The sequence below is a fragment of the Mesoplodon bidens genome (genome assembly GCF_964165515.1).
Source record: "Mesoplodon bidens genome assembly, chromosome: 12".
Classification (NCBI taxonomy): domain Eukaryota; kingdom Metazoa; phylum Chordata; class Mammalia; order Artiodactyla; family Ziphiidae; genus Mesoplodon; species Mesoplodon bidens.
This window is the reverse complement of record NC_138168.1, coordinates 86,888,111-86,913,890: the sequence shown is the minus strand read 5'-3', so window position 1 is coordinate 86,913,890 and position 25,780 is coordinate 86,888,111. Positions and strand designations below refer to the sequence as shown.

The window sequence follows — 25,780 nt, the reverse complement described above, 5'->3', positions numbered from 1 at the left end:
TTGCTGATAACTGGTCACAAAGTAGCTATATGAGTATTACATATGCCACAAAAACAGCACTTTAACATGGTCATCCTCCATGCCATCTGCACAGAATTGGAGGAAATGCAGTAGATGTGCAAGCCATGGTTTCAGGTACTCAAGCTTAAAGTTCAACAGAAGGGATAAGCTTAGTATAAAAACAATAAAAATCTACCACATATCAATTAAAGGTATTCATGGACTGCTACAGAGTCTTTAAAGGACAGAAACAATTATTTAATTAAAGACATTCCAGAACATGTGAACGAATTCTACCCTACTCATGTTTAGTCAACTTAAACAACATTTTCTCTAAGGACACTGTTTTTATTAGGCTAAATAAAAATCACCTTCAAAGACAAGTTTACATAAAACCATAACTAAGGGATCATACAAAAAGACAATACAGTAGTCAGAAATAAACCCCTTTATGTCTACTACCCAAATTCTTCAAGTCTAAGATGATTTGGTTTTAACAAGGCTCATTTCAGGCTCATTCCCAAGAATAAAACTACATGAAATAAAAAATGGGAGAGGAAAGAAAATGCAACTTCAACCTTATTTCATCCGAAGCACTACTATCATCAGCACTGGTCCAAAATTCTGCACAGCTCTCCTGTAAGCCAAATTCTAGAAAACTTCCTGTAGATTTCAGCAGCATTCCTGCAATGTCACTAAGGGAACAAAAACAACAAGAGTAAACCAGAGAAGAAAGACTGTCCTCACTCATTCTAATTCTTGAATGAGAAGCTCAAAGATTCAGCTATTATTTTCATAGTTTAAAAATCAATGACAGTGAGAATTTTCTTTTAATATAAAATCATGATTAATGCGAAAAAAGTAGAAATCTCTATTATGGAATGTATGTACCTTTGTTCTACAACCAGTTTTTCATTATAAACCTTCAAATCTTAAATTACATTCACAGTAGCTATGTAATTATCACACAAGTGTTATTATCATCTTAAACAAATGTTCAAAATGGTATAAAATGGCCTCAAACATATATCTACAACAAGATATTTTTTAAAAGCTTAATGAACTAAACGATGGCGTAAGAAATAAAGTGAATTCCTTAAATGTAATTGTTTTTAAAAACTTCCCTCACAGTTAGCTTTCATAGTCCATAAACATAAACTACTCTAATCAGCTGATGCTTTTCATCAAGTATACAATCTCAATACTAGGGTTAAAATGCAAACCCAAGCGTATAAAATAAATCTAAATGAGTCTAGGAAAAACTCAACAGCAGCTTACTGGCTTCTATGCTGAAAAGGAGCTTATAACCTAGTAACACAGAGCAGGTAAGTCGACAACCAACATCGGATGGTGCAGAAGGTAACTGCTAGGGGAGATCAAACCCAGCTGAAGGGAGGAGTCCAATGGGCCTTGCAGGCAATGCAGAACTGCAGCAACTGCAACAGTGGGAAGAGTGGCTCTGACAGGAAGAGAATGGAGGAGGGGGAAGGAAAGTCCAGGAAGAACAATAAATATGATCAAAGGGCATGAGGATGTGTTAAGCAAGAGGCATGTCTGTGAAAAGAAACTGTCAACCTGGAAAGAGCAGAGGAGGGGGGAATAAGACCAGGAGGGTAACCGGGCCGTGCTGTGGAAGGCCCTGGATGTCATGTAACTGTGTGATCTTCCTTTGGTAGGCAAAGAGGGTGGGCTTTAAAAATAACCGAGTGGGGGCTTCCCTGGTGGCGCAGTGGTTGGGAGTCCGCCTGACGATGCAGGGGACATGGGTTCCTGCCCCGGTCCGGGAGGATCCCACATGCCGGGGAGCGGCTGGGCCCGTGAGACATGGCCGCTGAGCCTGCGCGTCCGGAGCCTGTGCTCCGCAATGGGAGAGGCCACAGCAGTGAGAGGCCCGCCTACCGCAAAAAAAAAAAAAAAAAACCGAGTGCAAAAATGTCCTGATTGGAAACATGCTTTTAAGAGCAGTAGTATACAAGGATATTCAGGATCAATTTATTCAACAAATATTCAGTATCTGTTATGGAGTAAGCAGTACTGAAGAAAACAGATAAAATGCCTCCAGTGAATGGAGAAAAATAAATAAATAAAATTTAAAAATACATATACAGTATTTCAGACACTGATAAGTTCTATGGAGAGAAATAAAACAGGGAAGAAAGCTAAGGTGTACTTGCAGGTAGGAATTTCAACTTTTAATATGCACAAGGTAACACTTGGCCAAAAACCGACAGGAAGTGGGGAAATGAGTCATGGAAATGACTGGTGAAGAGCCGTCCAAGTAGAGGGACCAGCAAGTGCTGAGGACAGAGCCTGAGGACAGAGCAGGCCCAGCCTATGAAACACAGGAAGGAACCTCCTGTGGCTGCAGAGCAAGCACCGGAGAACCTAGGAGATGAGGACAAAGATTTAATGAAAAGCCAGACTGTACCAGGCCTTATGGGCCACTGTTTAGGCATTCTCACTTTTATTTGAGTAAGGAGGAGGGCCACTGGCATATCTGGAGCAGAGGTAAAAATGGTCTGATGTACCTTTTAACAAGATCACTGAGGATAACCCACAGAAGATGAAGTACAGAAGGAGAGACGACTTCAGAGGTACGACAGCAAAACAAGAAACAACAGGCTGGGAAGAGGGGAACTGGGCGGTGGTGAGCAGAGGTCGGATTCTGCATGTATTCTGGGGGACAGCCACGTGGAATTGGAGGTGGTGTGCGAGAGAAAGAAAGGAGTCAGGGTTAATGCCAAGACTGACCGAGCCTGGGAGAAATCGTGTATGAAGCAGAATGTGGCACTAACACAACAAACGCCCAGAACCAGAACAGTGCAGGTGGACAGTCCCACAGCAGAGGCAATGAAAAAGCTCTGGAGCTTCTCAGAACACGAATATGGAGTTGAAGGCCAGAGACTGCACTGAACGGAACCTGAAGGACAAGCAAAAGATAAAAACAAAAAGAGTGACAGGGTACAAAGTGAGGGTACAAAGAAATTATATAACAAGCATTGGTAGTGCAATGAAACAGTAACCTTTTAAAAAAATTTCCTTAACAAAGCTTGACAGCCTGAGAACAGAAGATGCAAACAGAAGAAATTACAGGCAAAGCAGAACAATGGAAAATTAAGAGGGGGAGAGATGCTGAAGATGGTAATGAATGCATTTTTTCACAAGGCTGACTATGAGAACCAATCTGAATAGGAAAACAGGACAGACTGGGAACCGCGGCCTGAAGGACTGGATGAGTCCTGAGACAAGAGCAAGTTCATTGTTCACTCAAAATAAAGACAGAGGAAAACATAAAAAGAACGGGTGGTTAGGGCAGAAAAGTGAATACAACATCCTGAGATACTGAGCATGGAACAAAGACCATCAGAGTGAGGACAATGAGTTTCTGAAGTGAGAAGAGAACTCTGTAAAAGCTGAAGTCCTGAAGAGTGCACAGAACGGGAGGGGAAGGAAACATGAGCTGGGTATAAAAGAACTCATAAAAAGGAAATGAAGAACTAACATGGCTGATGGGGCAAGTGAGAGAAGGCAGCACCGGAGAACGGCAGCAGAGTTTAGAGCCAAGGAGAGGCCTGGTCCTCAGTCAGTCAGCAGGGGAGTGGCCCCCAGCAAACACCACGCACCCACGTTCAACAGTCAGGTGCCTGTACTCGAGAAGACACATTCATTTCCTAGAACAGACAGACCAGTGAGCACTCCCCCCTCCCTAATGCTTTTCCTTGGTTTACGTTTCAATTCTTTCACCATATACAAATACTCAGTTTATAAAGAGATTCTGTGATTAGTATTACATTCCCAAAACAGTATCAGTGAAAATACATACTTGTTAGGCTTTGGAAGTGCCCACCAAGACTGATACAAAAGGTCTACAGGTCTACTCCACTTGTCAGAGGCCTTAAATTCTCCTCCTTTTGTATAACCAAGAGGGTGTATTCTAAGGCAAGATTTCTCAACTTCAAAATTGACATTTTGGGTGGATAATTTTTGTTTGGAGGGGGCTGTCCTGTGCTCTGCGCATTGTAGGATGTTCAGCAGCATCCCTGGCCTGTTCCCACTAGATGCCAGTAGCCCCTCCCAGTCAGTAGAATCACAACTGTTTCCAGACACCGCCACGTGTCCCCAGAGGGCAAATCACCCCTGGCTGAGAACCACTGCTCTAAGGATAACAAAACTTGGGAGAGGGGCACACAAAAGATATGAATGATTGTCATTTTCATGTAACTAAACATTCAAACATGTAGAATAGAACTGGCAAGCAAACCAGGAGTACAAGTGAGAAAGGAAGACAGGCGTATAAGGATTCGTACCAGAAAAGTTTTCCAGCCTGTGCTTCTCCTCCCCGGATGTAATGGATTATTTCTTTGGTGAAATTCCATTCTTCTTCTAACAGATTCTTTAAACTATGAGATGCTTGAGGTAATTGCTGTAGCATTTGGATCCAGCTTCTCATGTAATCAAAATATACCTTAAAATACAAAAATGTAAAAGGAGATATTTGAGAATAGAATTCAACAACCCACAACTTTCATCTCTGTTAACATGAAAGCTATAAATCAGAAGGGCGAGTGGAAGAGGGACCACTGAGGCATGAAGCTCGGAGAGAAGCGAGATTCTGCGTCACTGTTGACTGATGTGTAAATAGCATTTTTCTTTAATTGTGTAACTCAACTCCTCAGCAATTTAACACATTATTCACAATTGCTGCAAGTTACTAAGAAAATAACTACAATATTTGCACTGTATAGAAAAGTACGATCAAGTTAAAAAAATCAAAATAGCATACAGAAATTTTCATTACTAATATATGGTGAATAACATTCCTTTAAGAGGTTGGGACCTTTATTTCTTTAATTACTTATTTTAACTTTAGATGGTATCTTACGTGTTAAGAGGAGGAAAGGAGCACACCTCTTCCCACTATACCTTCCCAACATCCAGATTTTCGTGATATAATTTTTCAGGGTTTATGACATATAGATTATGATCTATAACCAAAATACCCAATCTTTCTAAGGTGGGGTTTATGCCCACCACAAGTCCTCTACAACAGCTTCCCCAGTCCTAAATTCTTATCTTGATTTATCTGTTGCTTAGCAGGGTTTTACTATCAAGTAGATTTTCTCAAGACAGGTTAACAATTGTTCTATTATGAAACAGCACTGTTTGTGGATTCTTTTACTGAAAGGATAACTTGACTGGGTATAAAATATTTCAGTTACACATTCTCTCCCTCAGAACCTTGAAGACATTACTCCACTACCTTCTAACGCAGTGTGTCCTGTTAGTATAAAGAAAACTGATGCCAGACTAATCACCATTCTCCCGGCTCCCTGAAGGTGGCTTCCTTTCCCTGTTTAGATGTTTACAGGACCCTTTCTCTAGTCTTAGATTTCAATTATTTCACCAGGCTACATCTTAGGGTTCACTGAAATGAATATTTTCTGAGATCCAACAATAACTTTCAGTAGGCAAAAATCTGGGGTCTTTATCTCAAGAAAACTGCCAATTATCTTTGGATAATTCTGGGTCCTCCTCCATCCAGGCTGTGCAGCATGAATCTCCAGTCCTGAGTCCACTATGAATACAGCTGTGTGTGTGGAACCTGCAACTCATGCGTCTATGACCATCTCATCCAAATGAAACAAGTCTTTTGTACAGCGGGCCCAGGATCTCCCTTTCCATTCCTGGAATGCTCCTTCACCTCCTTGGCTTCCCTGAAACCTGGCTGTCCTGAGAGCTGCACTTCTCCCTGACAACCCTCTCAAGGGACAACTATCTTATAGTATATCTCAAGGGCTGCAAACAGTCGGCATCCTCGTGCACCCCACTGCTACTTCAAACCATCACTCTTACACAGTCTTACTTAAAAACAAAAGAAAAGAAATCCCCTAGCCCTTTAAGACTGATGTCATCAGATATATCATCGACGCCCCCTCTGCACACCATCATCTACTGATTTTCAACTACCCGTCAGTCGTCAGACTCCAGCCTGTGACTCAGTCTTCTCTCCATCCCAGGCTCAGCCACCAGCTGTGTGACTTAACATCAGGTGCACGACGCCCCGACACCATTTCAGTTCCGTTCCCCCGTGGCCTCCAGTTCCAACCACCTTTTCTCCTCTCTGACAAGGTTTCGTTTCTGGTCTTGCCAATACCAGAACCGCTCAAAGCCCAATTCAAACACACTGATGTCAGAACCTCCTCTCCTCGCTCCAGTTCGTTTGCCCAACTCCCCCCTCTACACTGTTCTCTTCACTTTATCTGGAACTCCAGTCCACTGGTTCCTCTTCTTCCTCCAACCCACTCCTCTCTTCCTTGGGTCCCTGTCCTCCTTATTCAGCACTCCTGTCAGTACGCTCATGTCCCTGCCACCGTCCTACACCCTGCCATTCCTGGAATGCTCACACTGCCTTTTCCCACCTGACTTTTCTCACCTGCCTGTCAAGACAAGCCCAGCTCCCTTCCCCATTCGCACAGTCCAGAAGCTGAGGGCCACGAGTCACATGACAGGGGGGAGTCACTCTTCTACACAGTCACATTCACCAACCACACGGCACACGTTTCTGGTAATACTTGTACCTCTGCTCAGCTCACTTTCCTTCTCTCTACAACCACAAGTTTGAAACTTCTCCATTTTCCTCAAACTGCCAAAACCCATCCTAACCCACTCTCAGCAGATGATCTCGTCTCTCTTCACAAAAAAACTTTAAGTCATTAGATATAAAAGCTCTCATTGTCATGAAACAAATAACAGAAACCTACATGCTGTTACCTACCATCCTTCCCTTTTTCACAGCAGAGGAGCTGTGCTTCCTGTTAAGCCCAGCACTTGTGTTTTGAGACCCATTTCCTCGTGATACCCGAGGAACCTGAACCATCAGTCTTCTCCTTTCTCATATATATATATATATATATATACACACACACACACACACACACACACACACACACATGAGATTTTCTTTCATCTCTTTCCCTTAACAAAATCAATGCCAAAGGCTTTCCAATAGTCTCAGGTATCTTCGATTTAAAAAACTCTCACTGGACCTACCATCTTCACTATTCATCTTGCTGCACAAACTGGACAGCCAGCAATCACTCTCGATACCTCCCCGCCCCCCATATCCAATCCATCCCTGAGTCCTGCTAACTTCACTTTGTTTCTTTCGAATCCTTATGCTTTTTCCTAAATTTATGCTATTCCACTCTAATCAGGGACTAGCATGTGCACCACTAGACTAGTCTCTGCCTGGTCTTCTCCCATTGACTCTGGATCCCCCCAGGCTGCTCCTCTAACTGCAGCCACAGTGGTCCCTTACCAAGGCTTTCCTGGGAACCTTCGTTCCAAAGCTGCTTCCCTTATCCTGCATCATCACAGAGACTTTGCACCTGCTCCCTTCTCTGTCAGCAAAGCGTTCCTTTCCATCTCTCTCTCTCTCTTTTTTAAACTAAAAAGTAAAGTGGCTTTAAAATATTTTTACCAATAATATCCAGAATGAACCAATGTTAATATTGGGTCATATTGGCTTTGGATATTTTTTCGATAAGAAATAATACATCACAGAGTTCATTTCTCCTTGGGTTCTTTCTTCACTTCTCTCTTTCCTCCCTCCTCAGAGGTAACAATTACGCATCTAGTGTGTCCCCTTCTGGTTTATACGTTTTTTTTTTAAATAATCTGTTATTACACAAATGACAAGATACAGTATTGTTTTGTATAAGCTCTCAAATTATTACTACATAAACTGGATTATAATATACACAGCAACGTTCAGGTAAATTCCAGCTGTCCCTTCCTGAGACACTTGCCTCACCGCCACATGGGAGGGTCCATAAAAGACCCGTGTTTCTCCTCTGCTGTTTCTCAACACTGTAATGTTACGTCTGTACCATTACTTCACAGTCATTTTCCCCATCGTCCGTGAACTCCAAGAGGGAGTTTATGCTCCTCGCGGAGCCTTCAGTGCCGGGCACGATGCCTGCCTGGCACACAGCAGACGCCCACTAGCATCTCTAGAAAGGAAAACTGAGGCTTTTCTACTCCTCTGTCCTGTATCCGTCTACAGGAACACGAACTGTGCAGGTCTGAGCTCTCCCTTGTGCGTCTCCTACAACGATCACATCTTGTTCATCATTTTCATCTTTTCACTCCTTTTAAGTTCTTTTTATGTGATTTGCTTCAATCTGTCTATCACATGTTCCTACATCACACATTATGTTTATTGTTTGAGTTATTTCTAAAGGCCAGGGCCAGGGAAATGAGCTAAGAAAGCTCACAGCTTCAATGTGGTTTTGCTGGCTCAAACAAACACTCACCAGTTACTTCCTTGGAAGTGCATGCATGCATAAGCTCCTCAGTTTTTCGGGTCAGAAGGATGATGCAGCACAGAGTAAAGACCCCTCGGTCACAGACACCCTGCATCACACTTTGCTGACCACTGCTTCCCCTCACCCTTTTAACCCATCTCTCACTCGGCGGTCTTCCCCGGCGCACGGGATAGGACACTGTCTGGCGGTATGTCCTCTATGGGGGCGTGCCCTGCTGCTTCCTGACCATTCATACCCCAAGAGACCACAGCTCTCACCCGCTGTGGACGGGCCCTCCGCATCTAAAGGAGGGCAGGTGGAGCAGGAAACCACGTGACTGCCTCTCCGAAGGCCACACTCTCCTTCCTTCCTGACAAAAACACTGACTTTGTTTGGGCTCCACCAGTTTGCAAAATAGGCCCCTGCACTAATCCACCTAGCACACTTTGGGGCACAATTTTAAAGCTATTGATAATTAATTTCTAGTTCTTCATCTGTGAAATTATGGAGATGACCTAAGGCAGATGATGCCTCACACAGAAAATTGGTAGCAGAGTCAAAACTAAATCCTAAGCATTTCTAGCTCTAACCAGCTGAGAATTTTGGTACTTCCCTTAACTGAGCCTTCTGACGTCTCACAGGCACACTGAGGGCCCTGGAGGTGGATGACCTGGAAGGCACAGCCTAATTCTCACCCTTCCTGCCTCAGCGATTACATCGTAAAAGGTGTGGCGTGCGCCTCTGTAAAGCCATCTAAGGCAGTTTGGACAGCAAAGCACATTTTGTCTTTTTAAACTTCTGGTTTAATCATCCACAGAAAGAAAAATTAAGTTCCTTGCTGTTTTTTTTACCATAACTCTTCAATGATAAAGACTTTTCTGACATAAGCAATATATACAGTATTTCAAAATGCAGCCACATTTTACACATTCTGGTCTTTTATGTATTCTCCCAAACGATTAGGAGATCATTTCAGACTCAAAATTATTTCTCGTAAGGTGCCAGATTTAAGTCCCTCCCCAGCCACACTCTTCTTTCTCTCCTTCTACTACAGAGGCTGAAACGCTCAATCTTTGCATTCCCAGCCTCCATTACAGTGAAGAGGCCACACAAAGGTCTGGTCAGTAGGATGTAGGGGACACCTGTTGGGTGGGGCTTCCAGGAGAGCTTTCGCTGTTCTGGACTGGGCTGGCAAGGAGACTTTTCCCCTCTGCCTTTCTCTTTAGACAGTGAGGGTGGTGTCTGGAGGCGCTGCAGCCATCCTGAGGCAGGACACAATGAGGTGGCAAGCAAGGGTGAAAGCATTCCAAAACCAATATGCCCACAAGCTTTGCTGTTTTCTATATTATTTCATCAACCTGCCACATTAAGCAATCGTCTGTGCATATACCCTAATGACTCTAACATGGATTTACTATACACTAACACTCTACCAAACCTCACAGAAGACAAAAGCACTCCAATCACAGCCCCTGGCTTGTGCAGCTTTCAGCCCAATTAGGGAAACCTGAGGACAGAGAGGTGGTATGTCGCTAAGTATTAAATAGTGTGGTTATAATTAGAACCCTGTAGGAGTTCAGAGAAGGTATAGATAGATGCACATGAAAGGTGAAAACTGTCAGACAAAACTTGAAAGTAAATCTTCAGTGGGCAGATAAGGAGGAGAGAAGACATTGTGAGCAGGAAGGAATAACCGGAGCAGAAGTACAGAGGCTAGAAGAGCACAGGGAAGCACGGCGTGTGTGAGAAGACACACAAGTCAGACATCTCTCCCCACTGTCCTGACCATCAGCATTTTGTGCAGATCCTCCTCGAAGGCATCGATGTTGCAGTCGGTCTCCTCCAGGTGGTCCAGGACCTCGTGCAGCATGAACTGGTAGTATTGCTTCATCAGAAGGCCACCCTTCAGCACCTCCTTACACTCTCTCACCAGCTGCAAGACAACAGGCACAAGTTCTACCATCTCACACATTCTGACCAGATTATTTGTCAGTTTTCACACAGTTTCCACGTAAATCCTCAAAAAGCTCAGGAAAAGAGAACCCTGCCTCTGAAAACCCTAAAATATTTTCCAGATTCTTGGTCAGTTCATTTCACATAAATATCTCAGTAATCTCAACTGAATAATTAAAATAAAACAAATCAGTGAAAACAAAAGTAGTTAACAGTATAGTATGACTATACAAAGAAAAATATACAGGCAGAAAACTGATTTGCTAAAATACATTGTGCTACAAATAAGTTTTTATAGAAAATAAATTCTACAGAAAAAGATCTATTTTTCTACTAGTTTACATTATAAGACAAGGGACACAAGAGAAAAATGTCCTCAGGAGACTGGTCATTTTTAACCAAAAACATAATAAAGATTCAAATATACTTACATACCACAGAGCCTGGTGGCCTTCGTAATAACTTAGCAAAGTTTACCTACCGTGATTTGTGGCTTTTACCATCAAAAAACTCAATCACAAAAACAAACAAACCTAAGATTAATCTGATAAAATTAAATGGAAGTCAAGGGGGGAAAAAATGAAAGAAAACAAAAGGATGAGTGAAACCGCCATGTGTAGGCCCAGGAGGCACTGTGAGAAGGGAGGGAAGGTGCATTGAGAGGACCTTTACTGTCCTTCTATCAATAACACGCTGGTCACACGCCCTCAAGTTCTAACCAGCAGGGACTGTGAGACAAGATCACAGTTGCACTAGTTTTCAGATACATTATCAAGACACAAAAGGAACCACGGTGCTGCTACAGGGAAAGTAAACTGGTACAAACTTTCTAGAATCTAAAAATGTATGACTCACTAGTTAATTTTTACGTTTTATACTCAAGCAATAATCAGAGATGCAGACTAAAACTTACATACAAATATATTTATCACAATATTATTCAAAACAACAATGGGGACTAAATAAGTTATGATGCACTTCTATGGTAGAACACTAATGCAGCCACTTAAAATCTTATTTCTGAAAAAAAGTTAAGGATGAAAACTCATATTCTTTTCTTTCTTTTTTATTTTAAATTATATGTGCAGAAAGTATGTACATACAGAAAAATAAATGGATAGAAATACACCAAAATGTTACAGTGCTTATCTCTGAATGGCAGAATAATAGGATAACTTTCATTTTTGTCTATCATTTTCCGTACTTTTCAAATTTTCTAAAATAAACATGGATTGCTTTTACCACAAGATCCCCTTCAAAATGTTTTTTGAATAATTACCCACAGTAAGAGAGCAATGGCTAGAGTTAAATCCATTAAAAAGTGTTAACATAAACTTCTGTTAAAGATGTCACTTAGGTGCTTACAACTCAATCTGAATGCATTAAAGCCAAAATTTCTATGTTATTTTTACTCTAGTAATGCTATCTTAATCTAAGTATTGGTCTTTTACTTTTCAAAATGTTTTAACATAAATTACTGTTTAATCCTCATAACAGCCCCATTAGTAAAAGGTAAACTCCCCCTTGTTTCAGCAGCTTATATTCCTGAAGTATGTATTTGTTTTGTGGGGAGGGGAGGCAAGTATTTCACCAAAACTTCCTAAATAACCGCTACAACATGGAGGACAAGTGAAAAGTGTGGCCCAAGTGGACAGTAGGACAGTAACTAGAACCAAGATGGTGAGAAGGAAGTAGTGCGAAGGTGGACGCAGAGCTCAGGCTGTGCTGGATGGGAACTGAAGCGACAACGGTGAGGCGCCGGACTCCACACCTAACTTAACCAACAACGTCAAGTCCTATTTCGTACTTCTTGCACCACCTGTCCTTCAACTTGCATTCATTCCCTCTGCCCATCCTGTCATTCAGAGCCAAGGAGCTCCTAGCCCTTCAAACTCCATGGGGACGGACAAGCACAGTCCACAAAAAACATAGTAACTGTTTTTCATCAAAATTTGAAATGGTTATTTTATATAGTGAAATTCAATACGGTAATATCATAAGGCATATAAATATAAACGCTCTTCAGCACACACTCTGGTAGATACAACTGCTTCTAGCCATTTCTCTGTTACCCTTGGAGTTGCAAACTCACTACAAAATCCCACCCCAAATTAATAATAATTACGAAAGCAGAAGTTGTCACTGTTGCTTAAACCATACAAGTGCCTAAGCAAGCAAAATGGCCAAACACATGCCACCCCTGCATACTGCAGGCATTTACCTGCTTACACAACAACAACAATAAAAATTTAAGAATTTACACTCTCTCTTATGAATGAATTTTAAGTTTCCAGGCTTCAAAGACTGATGGTAATAGGATATAGAGGGTCATACCAGCACCACACTTTTATAACCTTTTCGAATGAGGAAGTGGAAGACAGAGAGGTGGAATCATCATCTCATCTTTGAAGAATGCATGGAAAAAAGAACAATTAGGGGGAAACTCCTAAAAATAAAAGTGCTGAGCCTGTAGAAAAATGTCATAAATGCTCAATATTTTTAAACAGTCTTTGAAACACACCTGCTTAATACTCAAGAGAGATGGTTCTCCAGCAGGTCTCTGCTCCAACCTTAACTTGAGACATTCATGTATGACATTCAGAAGGACTCGACAGAGGACGAGGAAGGCAGGTTCGAATGAGGGTAAATCCATGGCCTTCAGCTCCTCCCAAGAGACAGCGCTGCATTTCTGCCCCAAGGAAGGTGGCGTCCTGGACAGCTGCACGTAATCAGAACCCCACATGGGATCCGGAAATTCAGAAAACTGTAACACAAATTCAACAAAGCTGAAAAGAGCATCCAGGAGAACTTCCCACACTTGTACTTATAAACTAGTATTCTCTATAGTTCGCTGACAAACCTATAAAAAATCATAATTTTACAGGAAAAATCATCTTTAGAATAATTCACCATTATTAACTAAGACCTAAAAAGCTCTAGAAGTATTAGAAAACCATAACAAGAACTAAAATGAAATTGTTAATATCTTTATCAAAAAAGTATAGTAGGAAAAGAACCAAGTTCACCTTTTTCATCATTTTGTTTAACATACTTAAAATAATTGGAGCATTTAGTTTTAAGGCTATACACAGTATCATCTACAACTATCTCTAGACTGACAAAAACAGAGAATTATTAAATTGGAGAAAAGATTACAAAACCAGGTAGCCATTTGTGTAAACATAAAAACTAGTGGGTTTAACCAAGTCTTTTGTCCATTTGTTCTCCTGAGCTATACCAAAGGAGGCTGAAAGAGAAAAATTCATAAAATTAACCTGGCTGGTCCCACTCAAATAGATGTTATTTGATGTTTTCTAGGAATCCTACTGTTGCTCACCCATTCATACAGTCATCCCCATCAAACTCCTTACACTTTTCCCCATAAAACAGAAGATTTGGGGATTTCTCAGTGTTCTTAAACCTCTGGCAACGTCATCCTGACCAATCATTCAAAGGCCCTGCCTTCTCCTTCTATTGAGAAAACTGAAGCCATCAAAATTTGAAAATCTCAACTTTTCTTCAATTTAAAACATCACCAACTTAGTTACAGTGCCTCCAAATGTCACTCATATCTGTGCTCCCTGTCATTTAGTGAACACTTAACTGGTCTCCCCCACTCACATTCTTTTATGTTCAACACATATTTTTGCATTTAAATTAATACATACTTTAGTTTCCCATAACAGGCAAGAATTTCTAAAATAGCTGCATAATTTTAAAAATGATTACTTGTGATAAATGTGGTCAGGGTTGAGACATGTCTGTTTAAAAGCTTTAGGCAGTATAAATGCTTGTTTCTTCTGGTGTGGAGAATGACATCAGATGATAAAATATTTATTTAGAGCTCTACAAAATTCAGCAAGCTTTCTAGGATAGAATTCTAAAGAATTCTTTCGGCACTCTCTGTAGTTCCAGCCTGTTGACCCATCTGCTTCAGGCTAACTGGGAAGGGACAATCCCTCCTTCTCAACAACTGCAAGACAACACTGCCTGGAGAACCAGCAGCCAGGCAGGCCTACACAGCTGCTGAAGAGACACATTCCTGCTGGTGTTGCCTGGGGCGTCAATCCCCCAGACAAAGAGGAACAGACATTAAAAAACTCCTGAGCATGGCAGAGGGGACAGCAGTTTTAACTAGGGACACCAACGTGAAGAATCAGGAGAGCTGACCGTGACTGAATGTAGGACACAGGAGAGAACAACAAAAATACTCTAATGCAAGATCTCATTAAAGTCCTCTAGAAAAAAAAAAAAGACCAAGACTTCTGAAATAAATTCCATAAAGGGAGTGAAAACTGAATGAATGCTGTCAAAGTCTGAATTAATAATTTAGAAATTAACTGCAGAAATGATCACTATAACCCTGAGCAAAAGAAAAAGGAATAGAGATTTTGAGTGAAAAATAAGAGAAATGGAGGGCAGATCTAGGAGCTGTAACATAAGAATAACAGGAGTTCCAGAAAGAACAAAAGGAAGAGGTGCAGGAGAGCTTTTTGCACAGTCAAGGTATCACTAATACGTAAAGAAGAAGGAAAAAACCTCTTTGAATAGGGAAGAACCCAAAGTACAATTCATTTACCTTCTCTAAAAAACTACCTGAGGAAGAACAGGAGAGTCTGGTCAAATGAAAATTGGATCAGAATAAAGACCTCAAGATAGAAAAAGAAAAATGCCCAAGGAAATGAGAAGCCATGAATCTCGAAGAACGTATACAGGCAGATTTAACTCCATGATGATAACTTGGTTAAGGACTATAATTCCAGTTTTAGCAAAAGGAATACTAGAAACTGAAAAGAATAAAAAAGCATACTGTGAGGAAAAACCTGATCTTAAACTCCCAATTATTTTAATAAAACACAGGGAGAGAGGAAAGTGGTAATAAGGTGCAAGAATGGCCCATTTGTTATTCTTTCATTCCAGTGAGAAAGATAGTATTAAATGTAGGATAAAATCCCTGAACAATCCAATCAAACTGAAAAGACTCAATAATGTAGGGACATTAATAAAAACTCAATGTAGGGCTTCCCTGGTGGCGCAGTGGTTGAGAGTCCGCCTGCCGATGCGGGGGACACGGGTTCGTGTCCCACATGCCGCGGAGCGGCTGGGCCCGTGAGCCATTGCCGCTGAGCCTGCGTGTCCGGAGCCTGTGCTCCGCAACGGGGGAGGCCACAACAGTGAGAGGCCCGTGTACCGCAAAAAAAAATAAAATAAAATAAGGTGACCATAAAACAGTATGACTACATAAAAAGTTTTTAAATTCTTTCCAGTGAAAAGCATCATTAAGTTAAAAGACAGTTTGGAAGAAAATATTTACAGCCATAATAGAAAGATGAATAATACATAAAACATAAATAGTTCCAACAGATCAATAATTTAAAAAAACAGAAAATGAACAAAACAAATGAAAGAAAATTCAAAGAAATGTCAGCGGGCAATAAACATGACAACAACCTCAATGTCACTAAAAATGAGGGAAGTTAACGATAAAAATGAAATTATAGATTTCCCTGATTATGGCTGCAAAAATGGGGGAAAATGGGGTTTCTCCTACACTGTGGGGGAAAGCACACATTAGTCCTACAACCTTTTTAGGGAGCAATCTGGCACTATCTAGGAAAGAGTTAAATGTGCTTACCCTATAACCTAACAATTCCATTTTAACTAACCATTCTTACAAGAAGAACAGACTATGTTCATAAAGGGGTATGTACAAGAATAATATTTGTGGTTTTATTTTTTATAACCATATAAGTGTCCATTCAGAGTGAAATGGTTATAATCATGGGGGAAATGCAAATCAAAACCACAATGACATATCACCTCACACCTGTTAAAATGGTTATGCTCAAAAAAACAAGAAATAACAAGTGTTAAAGAAGACACAGAGAAAAAGGAACCCTTGTGCACTGTTGGTAGGAATGTAAACTGGTATTGCCACTATAGAAAATAGTATGGCAGTTCCTTAAAAAATTTAAAATAGAGTTACCATATGATCTAGCAATCCCACTCCTGGTTATTTATCTGAAGGAAATGGTTATTTATCTGAAGGAAATGAAAACACTAACTCAAAAAGTTATGTACGGGCTTCCCTGGTGGCGCAGTGGTTGAGAGTCTGCCTGCCAATGCAGGGGACACGGGTTCGTGCCCAGTCTGGGAGGATCCCACATGCTGCGGAGCGGCTGGGCCCGTGAGCCATGGCCACTGGGCCTGCGCGTCCGGAGCCTGTGCTCCGTAATGGGAGAGGCCACAGCGGTGAGAGGCGTACCGCAAAAAAAAAAAAAAAAAAAAAAAAAGTTATGTGCACCCCCATGTTCACTGCAGCACTATTTACAACAGCCAAGACATGGAAGCAACCTAAGTGTCCAATGAGGAATGAATGGATAAAGAAAATGTGGTATGTAAACACACACACACACACACACACACACACACACACACGAGTATTATTCAGCCATAAAAAAGAAGGAAATCTTGCCATTGTGACAACATGGATGGACCTGAAGGGCGTCATGCTAAGTGAAATAAGTCAGAAAGAGAAAGATAAATACTGTATGATCTCACTTATATATGAAATAAAAAATAAACAAAAAATGAACTCATAGATACAGAAAACAGATTGATGGTTGCCAGAGGCAGAGGGTAGAATAAAAAAAAAGAGTGAAATAGTTAAATAAGTGATGTTAACACTCATGTAATGGAATAGCATGTAGTTCTCAAACAGAACTGAGGTACAGCGACACACACCAATACAGACAGATCCAAAGCAGAGAATATATGGGGGGAGGGGGGTACCCACCAGTCATGGAATAAATATAGCATTATCACATGGGGGGGTTTTGGAAAAAAAATTACCTGCGTTATATACCAAAGATATATAGTTATATAAGCACAAAAAGGTTTAGAAGATATAAACCAAATGATTACTCTGAGCAGAGGTACAGGATAAACAGCAACTTTGTTTCCTTATATACTTCAAGAAATGAGTAAAACAAAAGAAAGCAAATTGTTTTATAAAATGAAGGATGAGATCAAAACAGTCTTTATGGTACCCTTCAAAAGTTAGTTTCTATACGCCTATACTGGGGGCCATGTCACCTACAGGGCCTGGTGGGGCTGTAAATGAGTGCGCAAGGGCGGGTGACGGGAAGAGAGTAAGACACCACGGGCACTGTGCAAAGCTGGAGCGAGCACACCAGGTGCTACCACGTGGGGATGGGGCCCACTGTGAACAGACCTCCCAGTATCTCAAGGAAAACAAAAATCAGGATTTTCATGTGAAATCTTCTATTTTTTTAAATGCTAGCTACTCAGTCAAAAAATACTTAAAGCACTGTGTGGGACAAAATATAACTTGGGGAGGCAGTATACTGTAATGATGAAGAGCAGGCTTTACAGCGAGCTCTGGTTTCACATCCTGGCCCTGCCACTTACTGGATGTGCGACCCTGACCAAGTTACCTGACCAACCCCACTCCATATATGAGTATTCAAGACCAGCTACTAGTCTTGTTGTTGCTGTCCTCATGGGATCCAGTTCCCCACTGCAAGCTGAAGAGTTCTGCTCTACCTTTCATCTTTTTCATCTTACATCAAGTTTGATTCAGCTGGCTCACTGCAGTCAAAAATAATACAGTACAACTTCCTATTTTGCCTAGCCTAAGTATGCTTCCTTTAAGAAAACAAAAAACCTACAGGCACATGAGGAAGCATGTGCTTGTTATCTTGCCACTTATTCAATTAAAAAGTTCATGTATGTTGTTGGGAATGTAAACTGGTACAGCTACCATGGAAAACAGCATGGAGGTTTCTCAAAAAACTAAAAATAGAACCACCATATGACCCAGCAATATATATTGTATATATATACAATATATCTGAAACAAAAACAAAAACACTAACTCGAAAGATACATGCACCCCAATGTTCATAGCAGCACTATTTACAACTGCCAAGATATGGAAGCAACCATTAACAGGTGAATGGATAAAAAAGATGTGGTATATATATATATACAATGGAATACTATCCAGCCACCAAAAAAGTGAAATTTTGCCATTTGCAGCAACATGGATGGACTTGGAAGGTATTATGCTAAGTGAAATAAGTCAGACAGAGAAAGACAAATACTGTATGATATCACTTATATAAGAATCTAAAAAATACAACAAATAGTGGATATAACAAAAAAGCAGACTCACAGATATAGAGAACAAACCATGTAGTGGCTACCGGTGGGGAGAATGGAGGGGGGAAGGACAACATGGCGGAAGGGGATGAAGAGATATAAACTACTATGTATCAAATACATAAGCTTCAAGGATATACTGTATAACACAGGGAATACAGTCAATATTGTATAATAACTATAAATGGAGTGTAACCTTTAAAAATTGTGAATCACTATACTGTACATGTGTAACAAATAATATTATACATCAGCTATACTTCAATAAAAAATAATTCCCTCTACATACTGTAAAAGATAAATAATAAATAAAAATGAGTGAGGGGAGCTTTTTAAAAAAAGTTTATGTAACTTTACTAATGAAATCAGACAGGTGATCATTGAAGCAAGTAAAAATTAACTTCGGGGGGCTTCCCTGGTGGTGCAGTGGTTGAGAATCTGCCTGCTAATGCAGGGGACACAGGTTCAAGCCCTGGTCTGGGAGGATCCCACATGCCATGGAGCAACTGAGCCCGTAAGCCACAACTACTGAGCCTGCGCATCTAGAGCCTGTGCTCCGCAACAAGAGAGGCCACGATAGCGAGAGGCCCGTGCACCACGATGAGGAGTGGCCCCCGCTTGCCACAACTAGAGAAAGCCCTCGCACAGCAATGAAGACCCAACACAGCAAAAATAAATTAATTAATTAATAAACTCCTACCCCCAACATCTTCTTAAAAAAAAAAAAAAGAAAGACTTCAAAAAAAAATTAACTTCGACAACTGTATTAATGAACACTGACCTTGAAGAGGTGGGTAGGGGAGTACTGTGGCCTACTTAAGGTGCTTCCAATGGGCTGACTCTCAACTGCACTGGTGCTGGTCTGGATTCATATAAAGCACGCTGGAGGTTAAAAATGTCAGTACTTATGTCCTACCTTGAGAGATTCTGACCTGCCCTATACCCAAGAAGGGCAAAGGTATGTGTATCTTTAAAAGCTCCCTGAGTAATTCCGATGTGCAGCCAGGTTTGGAAACCATTCGCATAAAGTCTGGGATCCCCAAGTACTGGGTTTGAATCCCTCCAACAATCTATAGCTTCTGTGATTTGGGGCAAGTTATCTACTCTCCTTATCTGTAAAATATCGAAATAACAACAATGCCACTTCATTTGGTTGTTGTATCTAGCACATGGTAAGACAATAAACGATAGCTGTTATTATCTATCTATCTATCTGTATATATATATATATATCTCCTAGTTTCTACATGCTTTACCAATTCTGAACATAAAAGACAACCTCTTCAAGGTTTCTTGTGCTTATGGGAAAAAACAGCATAATTATTGTTAGATCCAAAGACAAACAATACTTCATTGGCCGTTAAACTTATAATAATTACATGATCATTCTTAATTCAAAAAAAGTATTTAATAAAGTAAGCAAAAATCTTCCTAGAATTTGGAGTAATATGCATGATAATATGTAGTCAAAGTCAGACAGTTAATTTTTTTTGTATATTACATAAAATATAATTTTTCATTTTATCTTTCCCTTCCTCTAAAGATATATAAATTTCATAAGGTAAAGCAAAAAGGGAGGAGCATAAAGTAACCATATCACTATCTATGGCTCAGATATTTTATGGGTATTTAACATTTTAAATGCACAAAACCCAAAGAACTAACAACACAAAAAGTGACCTTTATAGTATATAAATTTTAAAATATCAACTAGGACCCCAGGAGACCCCAGGACAGAATGTAGACTGAGATAAATGAACCTAAACTATATGACAAACGCATGTTACAACCTCACTGTAGAGGGTGAAGGAAAAGGTGCTGGCCTAACTAACTGTGGAAACCTGTGTTCTGTCTACATACTCTAAGGCCAAAGACAAAAAGAACTGTACTGAACAATTCAACACTGTACTCTAGTTGGTAAATTTAGTCCTCACAGGGGTACTGGTTAGCAATTCTGAAACTACTTTACATGTCAATTAGGGTTGCACAAATATATAAATACACTGTGGCAGTGGGAGCCAGGTTTCTCAGTGCAAGAAAAATAAGTTACCATCAAGGCTAGGATGAAACCTGTGGTGCTGGATTAGCGCCAGAGACCTCAGTATGAACTCACGTTTATTTTTAACAGATAGGTAGAAAGACAGATATAGAAGTAACTACAGGTCTGTGTGTGTACAGGGGTTAGAAGACATACCTGTATCTTCTAACTCTATCACTGAGAAGGCCTAGAACCAATTGACACCCCAAGGGTAATGAACACATTCCGTGCCCAGATCTCCATTCCCAAAAACGATTCTCCAATAAAAGGACCCAGAACTCCTTAGAGAAACGGCTGATTTCAGGATTGGAACAGGGAAAATACAAGAGGATGCCAAAAAGTAAGAAACTGCTCAAAAAGCAAAACCACACACACACACACACAGGATGGGAGCATATCACAAGGATACAGAAGTCACCTGAACGAGCTCCAATGGCTAAAGCAGGAACAATTTGAGCAACAATAAAAAATAACAATAGCATTGGACTACAACCCAAAATAAACAATAAACATCTATGAGTCCATGCTGAGATAAATAAGCGATTGAATAGAAAAATAGGAAAGAAGAGGCAAACCTTCTTTACAGAAGAATTCCAAGTAATATATGCAGATACTCCCCACTCCCGGAGGTGGAGATTAATTCCCATCTCCTTGAATGTGACTCACTTCTGAAGAACAGAGTGTGGACTAGTCACTTGTGGAAGAACCTGGCAGACACCACGTTAACCAAGTGATCAAGGTTAACATCAGCAGTGAAAATATAAAGCCATGAGGGTGCTTTAACTCTGTGATTCTCGTAACCAAGGCCAGTATTCCAGTCTGATCATGAGAAAACATCAGACAAATCCAAATTCAGGAACATTCTACAAGCCATCCAGGTCATGAAAAATAAGGAAAAACAGAAACTATCACAGATCAGAGGAGACTAGGAAGACACGTCGATCCTGGAACAGAAAAGGGACATTAGTAGAAAAACAGAAACCCAAATAACATCTACAGTTTAGTTAACAGCATTTTGTACCAATGTTAGTGTATTAATTTTGACAAATGTATCAGAGTCGAGTAAGATGTCAATATTAGAGGAAGCTGGATGAAGAGGATATGAAAACGCTGTACTATCTTTGCAAGTTCCCTAAAAAATATAAAATTATTCATGATTACAAGTGTACTAAAAAAAAAAGAATGCAATTGCATGGAGGTAGTTTTGACATGAAGGATAAATCTTTTATATACGTTTACGTGGTTTCTTGTTTTAATCTTTAACCTAAAATTGAACTGTAACTAACATAACTAAACCCACAGCTACAGTAACTGTTGGGAAGGACACCTAGGAACTACTGGACTGAGATGATTCTTACTAATTTTTAAGGAAGGTTGGGAAAGGTACTCTACAAGTAGTATCTGATGGAGAAGCAGTAGAAATCGGAGTCTAGAAAATCTCTATCATAGAGGGACACCAGCACATATTATTATGAAATGGCTATCAGACACATTCATTCCTAAGACCTGAGATCAACCATGCTTAGATTAGAGGAATGTATATTATAGCCAAGTGGGAGAAATAAGTAGGAACAATAAGATCCCGGGATGCTCTAAATATCAAGGAAATAAGAAAACCAGGAAATAAATGAGTAAGCATGAGAAAGAACCAGGATCTTCTCTGGGTCCAAAAACAAAGAGGGAAAAAAGAAAAAAAAAAAAAAAGCAAAACACGCTTTCTCTCATTTTTCACTCTTACATTATGTTGTCCTTGCTGCCACGGATAAAATTTTGACTGGCCTTGTTAGTTCAGTTGCTTAGATTTTCCTAAGTTTTATTTGATGGCCTGAGATTCATTTACAGCAGTTTCTCTAGATAATTATTTTCAAGATCAAAACAACTGTCTTAAAAAGTGAACTTCAGAAACCAACCCATTTGTTATTCAGAGACTGCGTATGTAATTAGAAACATGTCCTGGGACTTCCTTGGTGGCTCACTAGATAAGAATCTCAAGAAAAATCTCAAATAAACAATCCAACCTTACACCTAAAGGAACTAGAGAAAGAAGAACAAACAAAACCCAAAGTTAGTAGAAGGAAAGAAATCATAAAGATCAGAGCAGAAATAAATGAAATAGAAACAAAGAAAACAATAGCAAAGATCAATAAAACTAAAAGCTGGTTCTTTGAGAAGATAAACAAAATGGATAAACCTTTAGCCAGACTCATCAAGAAAAAAGAGGGAGAGGACTCAAATCAATAAAATTAGAAATGAAAAAGGAGAAGTTACAACACACACCATAGAAATACAAAGCATCCTAAGAGACTACTACAAGCAACTCTATGCCAATAAAATGGACAACCTGGAAAAAACGGACAAATTCTTAGAAAGGTATAACCTTCCAAGACTGAAGCAGGAAGAAATAGAAAATATGAACAGACCAATCAAAAGTAATGAAACTGAAAAAGTAATGAAATTGAAACTGTGATTAAAAATCTTCCAACAAACAAAAGCCCAGGACCAGATAGCTTCACAGGTGAATTCTATCAAACATTTAGAGAAGAGCTAACACCAATCCTTCTCAAACTCTTCCAAAAAAATGCAGAGGAAGGAACACGCCCAAACTCATTCTACGAAGCTACCATCACCCTGATACCCAAACCAGACAAAGATACTACAAAAGAAGAAAATTACAGACGAATATCACTCATGAATATAGATGCAAAAATCCTCAACAAAATACTAGCAAACAGAATCCAACAACACAATAAAAGGATCATACGCCATGATCAAGTGGGATTTATCCCAGGGATGCAAGGATTCTTCAATATATGTGAATCATCAATGTGATACACCATATTAACAAACTGAAGAATAAAAACCATATGATCATCTCAACAGATGCAGAAAAAGCTTCTGACAAAATTCAACACCCATTTATGATAAAAAACTCTTCAGAAAGTGGGCATAGAGGGAACCTACCTCAACATAATAAAGGACATATATGACAAACCCACAGCAAACATCATTCTCTCAATGGTGAAGAACTAAAAGCATTTCCTCTAAGATAGGAACAAGGATGCCCACTCTTGCCACTATTATTCAACATAGTTTTGGAACTCCTACCCACGGCTATCAGAGAAGAGAAAGAAATAAAAGGAATACAAATTGGAAAAGAAGTAAAACTGTCACTGTTTGCAGATGACATGATACTATGCATAGAGAATCCTAAAGATGCCACCAGAAAACTACTAGAGCTAATCAATGAATTTGGTAAAGTTGCAGGATACAAAATTAATGCACAGAAATCTCTTGCATTCCTATACACTGACAACAAAAGATCAGAAAGAGAAATTAAGGAAACAAACCACTGCAACAAAAAGAATAAAATACCTAGGAATAAACCTACCTAAAGAGGTAAAAGACCTGTACTCAGAAAACTATAAGACACTGATGAAAGAAATCAAAGATGACACAAACAAATAGAGAGATATACCATATTCTTGGATTGGAAGAATCAATATTGTGAAAATGACTGTACTACCCAAAGCAATCTACAGATTCAGTGCAATCCCTATCAAATTACCAATGGCATTTTTTACAGAACTAGAACAAAAAGTCTTAAAATTTGTATGGAGACACAAAAGACCCCAAATAGCCAAAGCAATCTTGAGAGAAAAAAATGGAGCTGGAGGAATCATACTCCCTGACTTCACACTATACTACAAAGCTACAGTAATCAACACAGTATGGTACTGGCACAAAAACAGAAATACAGATCAATGGAACAGGGTAGAAAGCCCAGAGATAAACCCATGCACCTATGGTCAACTAAACTATAACAAAGGAGGTAAGGATATACAATGGAGAAAAGACAGTCTCTTCAATAAGTGGTGCTGGGAAAACTGGACAGCTACATGTAAAAGAATGAAATTAGAATACTCCCTAACACCATACACAAAAATAAACTCAAAATGGATTAAAGACCTAAATGTAAAACCAGACACTATAAAAAACTCTTAGAGGAAAACACAGGAAGAACACTCTTTGACATAAATCACAGCAAGATCTTTTTTGACCCACCTCCTACAGTAATGGAAATAAAAACAAAAATAAACAAATGGGACCTAATGAAACTTAAAAGCTTTTGCACAGCAAAGGAAACTATAAACAAGATGAAAAGACAAACCTAAGAATGGGAGAAAATATTTGCAAACGAGTTAATGGACAAAGGATTAATCTCCAAAATCTATAAACAGCTCATGCAGCTCAATATAAAAGAGACAAAAAACCCATTTGAAAAATGGGCAGAAGACCTAAATAGACATTTCTCCAAAGAAGACATACAGATGGCCAAGAAGCACATGAAAAGCTACTCAACATCACTAATTATTAGAGAAATGCAAATCAAAACTACAGTGAGGTATCACCTCACACCAGTTAGAATGGGCATCATCAGAAAATCTACAAACAACAAATGCTGGAGAGGGTGTGGAGAAAAGGGAACCCTCTTGCACTGTTGGTGGGAATGTACATTGATACAGCCACTATGGAGGACAGCATGGAGGTTCCTTAAAAAACTAAAAATAGAATTACCCTATGACCCAGCAATCCCACTACTGGGCATATACCCAGAGAAAACCATAATTCAAAAAGACACATGCACCCCAATGTTCACTGCAGCACTATATACAATAGCCAGGTCATGGAAGCAACCTAAATGCCCAGCGACAGACAAATGGATAAAGAAGATGTGGCACATATATACAATGGAATATTACTCAGCCATAAAAAGGAATGAAACTGGGTCATTTGCAGAGACGTGGATGGACCTACAGACTGTCATACAGAGTGAAGTAAGCCAGAAAGAGAAAAACAAATATAGTATGTTAACACATATATGTGGAATCTAGAAAAATGGTACAGATGAACTGGTCTGCAAGGCAGAAATAGAGACACAGATGTAGAGAACAAACATATGGACACTCGTGGGGAAAGCAGTGGGTGGGGGCGTATGAACTGGGAGATTGGGATTGACATTATACACTAGTATGCATAAAATAGATAACTAATAAACCTGCTGTATAAAAAAAAATTAAATTAGAAAAGAATCCACTTGCCAATACAGGGGACACAGGTTCAATCCTTGGTCCAGGAAGATCCCACATGCCGCGGAGCAACTAAGCCCGTGCGCCACAACTACTGAGCCTGCGCTCTAGAGCCTGTGAGCCACAACTACTGAGCCCGTGTGCTGTAACTACTGAAGACAGTGTGCTCTGCTGCCTGCATGCCAGAACTACTGAGCCTGCATGCTCCAACT

At 39.9% G+C, this 25,780-nt stretch overlaps 1 protein-coding gene across 7 annotated transcripts in view; it reads right to left on the bottom strand.

Moving 5' to 3' along the window:
• Positions 1 to 25,780, bottom strand: part of MAP3K4 (mitogen-activated protein kinase kinase kinase 4) — a 164,369-nt gene that overhangs the window by 30,832 nt on the left and 107,757 nt on the right. For all 7 annotated transcript variants that reach the window (XM_081250460.1, XM_081250463.1, XM_081250457.1 and 4 more), the window contains 4 exons: positions 12,781 to 13,023; positions 10,093 to 10,239; positions 4,308 to 4,465; positions 579 to 695 (listed from right to left, as the gene is read on the bottom strand). In XM_081250460.1, the coding sequence (XP_081106586.1) occupies positions 579 to 695; positions 4,308 to 4,465; positions 10,093 to 10,239; positions 12,781 to 13,023 (665 nt within the window). The remainder of the gene's footprint in view (positions 1 to 578; positions 696 to 4,307; positions 4,466 to 10,092; positions 10,240 to 12,780; positions 13,024 to 25,780) is intronic.